This window comes from Perca fluviatilis, chromosome 14 (genome assembly GCF_010015445.1).
Source record: "Perca fluviatilis chromosome 14, GENO_Pfluv_1.0, whole genome shotgun sequence".
Taxonomy (NCBI): domain Eukaryota; kingdom Metazoa; phylum Chordata; class Actinopteri; order Perciformes; family Percidae; genus Perca; species Perca fluviatilis.
Genome location: NC_053125.1, coordinates 33569846 through 33578261, shown reverse-complemented (window position 1 = coordinate 33578261; position 8416 = coordinate 33569846). Strand labels below are relative to the sequence as shown.

General features: G+C 38.4%; 1 protein-coding gene across 1 annotated transcript; it reads right to left on the bottom strand.

The window, feature by feature from the left end:
• Positions 1–213: 213 nt before the first annotated feature.
• Positions 214–6959, bottom strand: LOC120572932 (butyrophilin subfamily 2 member A2-like). The gene is made up of 3 exons (XM_039822462.1): positions 6832–6959; positions 1482–1829; positions 214–1354 (listed from the first exon to the last, which is right to left on the bottom strand). Exons 1-3 carry the CDS (start codon positions 6878–6880, stop codon positions 1257–1259), a joined length of 495 nt encoding a protein of 164 aa, XP_039678396.1. The 5' UTR covers positions 6881–6959; the 3' UTR covers positions 214–1256.
• Positions 6960–8416: the final 1457 nt, after the last annotated feature.

Below are 8416 nucleotides of genomic sequence, written 5' to 3'. Positions count from 1 at the left end.
TATATATATATATATATATATATATATATAAAAGGGAAGTTTACGTTACTATACGACACATGAGAAAGTAATGTTACTGAAAAAACATGTTGGACAAAGATCTCTTCAGCTGACACCAATGTTTCTGTCAGAATCAGATCTTAGTCTCTCAGGATTACTTCGTCCTGTACACATTTACATCAGGTCAACTGGAACTTCAATATTAGGGTTGATATTTGGAGAGGCTTTATTTATGTTCAAAGACTAAAAAATGCACAAAAATGAATATATAAAACTAACAACTTGAGAATCCAAATGTAGCAAAATCAAGTATTTACCAGAATAAGATAAAAGAGTAAAACAGTTTAAAGCACATTAAGGTATCTGATTGTTAAAACTGAGTTATCAACTTCCATCATGTCTTTGATCATTATTATTTCATCCTTCCATTCATATTAAATAATTATCAACTGATTTCAAAGATCATCACTTTGGTATAATTCACATTTCATAACATTTCCTTTGTCAAACTTCATGTAAATCTACTTCATAGATAATAATACTGGTTAAGGTCTTATTTAGAGACAGACTGGTCCTCTATGTCCCCCTGAGATATTCTGAGCTCCATCAGATGATTTCATAATTACAATAACAACAATATTCACAATGTAATCAACTCCTCAGTTTAAACTATTCAAGGTTAGTTGATATTATATCATTAGCTGGAAATATATCATTCCAAGCAACACAAGCCTTTATATGGCCGAGCAGAAAACAAGCATTTAGAATCCCCTCCATATAAACAGTGTTCCCACACGTAGGCTAATGTGTGGTGGTCCGCCTCACTATCAACACGGGCCGCCGCACATTGAGTTTCGTTATTATTATGGATTTTTTTTTTAAATGCTATTTAAAATACATTCTTCTGCATTTCCTTTCCCTGCTCTCCTCCGTCTCTCTGTCACTTGGGACACACACACACACACACACACACACAAATTGCTTCCTAATCTGTGGGAAACACTGTAAAATGTATTATTACCAAAACACACAAGCAGCTGACATGTTGAAGAGCTCTTTACACCTGATTAGAAGATATCCATCTGCTGATATTTACAACTAAAGAAACATTTCCTTTTAGAAGCTTGGGCAAACTGATCAAATAGCAGATCAGCACATGACTTCACACCCACAGCAGTAATGAGAATCATGTTGTATATACAGCACATGAGAAAGCTGTCAGGTGTAAAGAGCTTAGACCTTATGTCTTTTCTACATCAGGACACCAACCACTGCAACAAAGGTACAAGAAGCAGAACACCTGCTGCCAGTCCATGGTCTCGGCCTCCAGGAGAGGAGTTTCTATCCTTAGAACCTGAAGATAATAAAACATATGAGTCAGTAGATGTGTGGATAGTGGAGCAGCTTTCATCCTCTCTGATGTTAGAAACTGCAGCTACAACCTGATACTCAGAAAAACTCACTGAGAGAGACTCACTCACCTGCTGATTCTGTAACCTGCAGACGGACTGTGATTGGGTCGATGTCGCTGTCTGTAGGTGTTGAATTACTGGTTGTAACTCCACACTTGTATGTTCCAGTGTCGTTGCTGCTCACATTCTTCAGAATTAAAGACGCGTCTCTGCCTTTGAGATCTCTGTCCACCAGCTCCACCCTGCCCTTAAAGGATGGATGCTGGTAGGTTGGATCCAAGCGTCCATTTCTGTATAAGAGGACGGTATCTGGCTTCAGGTCAGGTCGTGTCCACTCTACAGCTCTGATGGAGGAACCAGCAGCCTGACATGGTAGAGTGGCATTATGTCCAGGATGCACTGTTACCTCAATCCCATCTGAAAAACAATAATAAACAATAGTAATGAAAAGTCATGGTATTTCAAAAGACCTCCATCATTATTACTATTATTACTATGATTATTTTAATTATAATAACTAATATAACTTATCTTCTAGTTGTAATTCTAATTGTAGTTATCTAATTTTACATTTGTCAAAATGTATATCAGATATTTAAAATAACATTCTGGATATCTGAAATTATAATTATGACTAGCTACAACTAAACTGTATCTGAAATTGAAGTTCTTCTTCGTAAGAATTCAAAAATAATCACTTTATCCGCTATATATATACAGACACACATAACTCAGGATACCCCCAGGATCCTCCAACTTAAATTCAAGGATTTTTAAGACCTTTTTAATACCATTTCAAATGAAATACAATGCCAACATGGTACCCATTCCGACAGAAGTATGAGGGGAAAATGTCATCTGTATCAATTTTAAACCCTAGAAAATAATTATGTACAAGTAGGCTACTTGAATTAAATAAGACATTGTATTTAAAGTATCAGTCATATAATACAATTTATTGGATTATAATATATTTTTGCCAGAAACATTATGGGCGCGGTGTCATATTAAATATATTATAAATAGTTTTTCCGTGTGAGAAATACAATGTGTGGCGGGACTGCGTGACAAAAGACCGAAATGAGTGACTGTCACGCTCAATGTGTGACACGTGAGAGCCCTGGTTTACTTGCAGCTCTGCTACAGGAGCAGCGAACCTTTAACGTTACCTGCTGGTCACATCGTCTCTAAACAGTCCGCTCACCGTGAAGTCCTGCACGGATCAACAGACGTTAGAGTCCGGCAGCTGCTCGCTCCGTTTGTTATAAGACGCACCGAGCAGATTAATGGAGCCACTCGGTGTTTGACTAGCTAATAAGCCGTTAGCCTGTTAGCTTGAGCTTTGTCTGAAGGCGCCGAGCGGCCAGCCAGACTCCGCCACACCCGACACATCCCGCACATCCTCCGCTCAGTTTAACCGCTAACCCCCCGTACCGGTCAGAGAGGCGTGTTTACTTTGTGTATCGGTCCTCCGGTGCGTCCAGAGACGGGCTCCGGTCAGTTTTAAATTAGCCTACATTAGAAACAGTTAATTTTGTTAAGGTATGAACTTAATCGTAGGAAAGGCAAAAAAAATATAAGACCTTTGTAACAAAATCCAAGACTTTGTATACCAAATTCAAGGCTTTTAAGGCCTTAATTTGAGATTATCAAATTTAAGACTTTTTCAATGCTTTTAAGACCCCGCGGGTACCCTGAGACGCACACACACACACACACACACACACACACACACACACACACACACACACACACACACACACACACACACACACACACACACACACACACACACACACACTCTAGTCTAGTGCTCGGTCTTGCTCCAGATTCCGGGAGATTGGATCTCATTTGCGGGCCTGTAACTCCATCTAAATCCAAAACCACTATACCTAGACTAGACTTTTAAGACCCCGTGGGTACCCTGAGAGACACACACACACACACACACACACACACACACACACACACACACACACACAGCTAGACCTAGTGGTTTTCAATGTAGACCTTGTTCAAAGTTGTCATCATATGAAAAAAAAAAAACAGTGAAGTCTCCCTTTATCGCATTTTCCGAAATAGAATGAAGCTTTCACAAATCTCAAACTGTGTTTTTAAGACTCTTTGGCCTCTCTGGGATAATGTAGTCCTGATTTGACAAGTCTAGGTGTAGTGGTTTTGGATCTGGACCTGGTCTTATGTGGTCTACATGTGAAGAAAAACAGTAAAATCTCCCTTTATGGTGTTCTCATAAAGACAATAGAGCTTTCACAAATCTAAAAGTGTGTTTTAGACATAATTGCAAAGGCTGCGATTTGGTCACATGACTCGCGAGAGCAATCAGTCTGCACTCCGCAGAGAAAGCATCAACTTAGCACGGTAACGCTACGCTGTACCTTGAGCAGATTTCTGTCATTCAAATCAACTCTGAGTTGTAGTTTAAAACTTTTACAGCTGTTTTAATAAAATTAAGGGTTTCATTCGGGCTCGAATTAGCTCTGGTTAGCGGTTAGCTCCAGTGAGCTAGCTCGTTATAAAGATATGGAGAGGAGGAGATGCCACTAAGAGGGGTAACAACCAGACTCTGATAAATGATGTTCGGGGAGCTTTCACAGCGTTGTGGCCGCCTTGTTTCAACGGTTTTATATACAGTACAGTTAATCCCACGATAAGACCACCAGCAGCATGCTACTGCTACCGTAACCAATCCACATGTTTACATATGTTTATTACAGTAAATAATTAAATAATCTAAATACTACTAAGTGTGGTAAAGGCACATATTTGTTTTTATATTTCTGCCATCTGCACTTTAGTTTGTGTGATTTGTTTCTGACTTCCATATGAATGTTTCCACCAGGCTGGTCAGTGCTCAATATACTACTGGGACTGAAGTAGTTAAAAAAAAATGTCATTCATATAAATTCATGCATCACCTAATGTCATCATCACATACAGGCCTGGGGTCTCATTTATAAAACTGTGCGTAGGATCCTTACTATAAGTGTACGTACGCCCAAAAGCCTAAAATGGCGTACGCCGAAAAAAAGTCAGATTTATAAAACCGTGCGTACGCACACCTGTAAGCAATGTTCCCTTTATAAATCACAGATTGACTACAAGTGTGCGTACGTGGATCAACCTCTTATCCCGCCCTGTGCACGCCCATTTTTAACCATAAATAGTCAATGTAAAGCACCTCGTGAATGCTGATCAGTATGTTAATGACCCTGGCAGTTGTTCTTCGTTACACCGAAACATGCCGAATCATGACGACTGGTGGAGAAAAAAATAAATTGGGAATTGCTGCCAATTGAATTATAATATCGGCCTGTTGTCGCACAGTGTAGGGAAACCGGATCTATAGACTACATATATTAATAAAATCTTCCAAAACAGCAGGCATTACGGCACTCGGGGACAGCTTCGATATACCAGACGTATATAATAAGATTTAACAGAACTATATATTATATCCAAAGAAGCTTTAGTGATGAAGTTCAAGATTTTATATAATATTTATTTAAAAAATACTTTTCATCTCCAGTCCTATCTGTATTAGTGAGAAGTGGCGCTGTCCTGAGTTGAAAAACTGGAAAGCCAATGGTTGAGGCACGTGTGCATCACTTAAAAGTGTCCCCTGGAAACACTTCCGTTGTGGTGTGGGCTATTTGCACGTGTTGTCTTATTGTTGCGTGCTGTAGTTTATTTGCCTCTCAGGGCCACCGTACCATAACATGCGTACGCACAGTTCAGAGTTTGCGTGGAGGACCGCACGTTCTCCCCAGTCAAGTTTGTTTTTTATAAATCACAACCTTTGCGTGGGAAGTGGCGTACTCACGTTTTCAGCCCCGTTTTGTGCGTACGCCACGTTTATAAATGAGAGCCCAGGCCTCCAGGAAAGAACAGTTTGTTCAATCTATCTAATCATGTGTTGTTAATACTATACAATGATTTATTGTTTGTCTTTGTTGAATAATACAGAAGACAAAGATCTTAAAAAAACAAAATCGCATATTAAATTGCAATATTTTTGAAAAAAATTGCAAATTAGATTATTTTCGAAAACATGATAAAGTAATAGTCCTAAACTGTTTTTCCCTATTTGTCATGACTAAATCTTTCTACACACATGCTTGCAAATACAACTTCAGGTATCCCATGATAAAACATGTTTTCCCTTCCCTACAATGCACTGCGCACCACCAAGCATTTACTTTTAATACAATACATTTAAACAAATAAACACTACATAAAATATGTTTATGTTTGACATGTTTACACTATTCATCAGTAACCTATTGTTGCATTTTACCTTAAAACCAAAACTTTCGATTCATTCCATATATTTGAGGAGATAACTGCATATGCATGTGTGTTTCTGTCTGCCTCACAATCTTCAGAATAAACCCTGCACATGACGCACATGTATGTATCACTTATTTTGTTCCTCTAGAAACAAGAATTCTAACTTTTATTCCTTTGACCAAGAGAGAGGAGTCAAGAACAATGCCTGTAATTAGATCCTCTCTACAAACATGTAGGCCTAGCTGGTGTTTTGACTCAAAATGCAGGTCTATTTTCAGTTACATATTTGACCTAGGTTTAGGTATATTTGCTTTAGCCAAGAGCTTGACAACAGACTGAATGTTGGTGAATATTTTGACCTTCTAATTGCATACTGTTTCCCTATCATGTGACATATGAGAAGCATATGACTTCTGGTAAGTAGAGGCTTACCATTGGAAACTACTATAGCAATCAGAATTTCAAAAGGCCCTTTTATTGAATTTTGGTGAATATTTTTCAGAGAAAATTGTTTGCCAATCTACCAAAACGGTAATTTGTCGACGGTCCCTTACACAGAACCGATGATGAAGTGCTATGAAGCTTTATTCCTAATAAAAGAATTTCCTATAAAGAAGGGAAAGTTAAAATAAAATATCATGTGAATATCAAACGTCCGGCCAACTTCACCACGCTACTTCAGGAAGTAGACCGAAAGTCTATTTATTTACTTTAAACATCAGATAAAGTGATTCTTTTCTCTAATACAGATGATGCTTAGTACATAAAGTAGTCATGTATAAAGATGTAACCGATGTATTTCTCCATGAGACGGCTATGTTAGTTAGCTAACGTGAGCCAGCTTGCTGAGGCTCAGTTCCGCATCCTCTGTATTAGAGAAGAATCACTTCCTCCGATGTTTATAGAGAATAAAACAGATTTCCAGACTACTTACTGGAGTTCACCAACTACACACAACATATACAAGTTCATTATCGGGTGTATTATTTGTGTCCCAGTCAATAACTGCTCTTGGGAAATGTGTTAGACCAAATGTAGCTACGCCCATGACGTTAAAACATTTAATCTCTAACGTTACATAAACCTTTTATCAATCAAAGCTGATATTTACCTGAAGCTGCTCCAGAGAGAAATAACAACAGGACCAGAAACGGAGCCATGAGAGCTGAGAGAGAGTAGATCCTCCGTTATAACCTTCACAGATGAAAGAAGAACCGTTATATTTACAGAGGAAGAGGAAGCATCACTAGAGGAAGTTCTGTGAACACGGTAGTTTTTTTTATTTATCTCCCCCTGAGCTTCAGGACAATGATTACAAGAGTTAGTTAAACCACCTTTTGACATTATTTAACATTAGAAAACTGATGGGATATCAAATATAGACTGATGTACCAAGTACATTATATACACAGTAAACCTCTGATAATTAAAATTTGCACACACAAATAAATATCATCCTGAATTCACAAAATTCGTTATTTATTATTGCAGGGACTGCAGAAGATCCCATTTTTAAATATCTATAACCCAGAAACAGGAGAAATTATTATTATTATTATTATTATTATTATTATTATTATTATTATTATTATTATTATATACACTCACAAATGAGTGAGTTATAAAAGACTTAAATAAACTAAACTGGTTTAAAAACCATTCCAGTCCAAACCATTTGAACAGGTGAGGATGAGGCTTGGTCTAAAACATTTTTCTTAAGACTCCTAACACTTTAGCCTCATAAACATGAAGAATAACACCACCATTATCTTAGTGAGTGATGAGAACATCACTCACTGACGTTTTCCTAAACAAGTTCTGCCTCTGATTGGCTAGTACTCTTTGCCATCTGGGTCAGAGCCAATTAGAAGCAGGATGTCTCCTGTGTGTAAGGGGAAAGGGGAGGGACAGAAGGAACAGGCAAGACAAACTCCTACGTTTAAATAACATGTAGAAAATATCTGCTTGACAACTTATTATGGAGCTGTGAACAAGCCCAAATAAGCATCTACACTTTAGAAACCCAAAAAAGCCCAAAAAAAACGCGGCCCGCGACTACCAACATTTGTAAGCCACTTTACAGAAAAAACAAGCCCAAAGTCGCTTATAATAAGCGGACTTGGCAACACTGGGAAAAGGGAGTGTGTTTTGGTTTTCCTGCGAGGTGAAGGGATGTCCCACCCTAATCTGCCTCTGTAGGTTTACCTTCTAAATGCCTAAACATAACCAATCCAATCATTGAGTGCAAAGAGTACTAGCCAATCAGAGGCAGAGTAGGGCGGGACTTCTTTTCTTTTTATGTTTATTGGTTGTGGCTAATTTATGCTGGATTATGGTGCGTTCCAGACACAATTTTTAGCCCGTAAATTACGACTTCAAGTCACGACTCACGACTTTGTAGCGTTCCAGGCAAAGTTACGACCGTTATGACAAGTGACGAACTGACAAACCGATATGGCCAACCGTGCAGCATTTATATTTTTATGTGAAACTTTCTATTGCCAAAGGTGCCGGATCCTTGTTCAACTGAGCGAAGAGGAGGAGGAGGAACTGCGCATAAAGTAATCAATGAAGCCTCCTTTTAAAAAAAAAAAAGGGGCGTTCCCCGTAGGTGGGCGTTTTGCCAGCTGTTTAGTTTGTTGTGTTAGCGTTAGTGTAGCTAGTCTTGAATGATGTTAGCAGCAACTGGAAGCTAG

What these genes read in the sequence shown, in the direction of transcription:
- LOC120572932 (XM_039822462.1), bottom strand. Translation starts at nt 6,880, where the DNA reads ATGGCTCCGTTTCTGGTCCTGTTGTTATTTCTCTCTGGAGCAGCTTCA. An exon ending in TCTCTCTGGAGCAGCTTCAG is followed by an intron (nt 1,830 to 6,831) that starts GTAAATATCAGC and finishes ATTGTTTTTCAG; the next exon opens with ATGGGATTGAGGTAACAGTG. An exon ending in GCAGGTTACAGAATCAGCAG is followed by an intron (nt 1,355 to 1,481) that starts GTGAGTGAGTCT and finishes TATTATCTTCAG; the next exon opens with GTTCTAAGGATAGAAACTCC.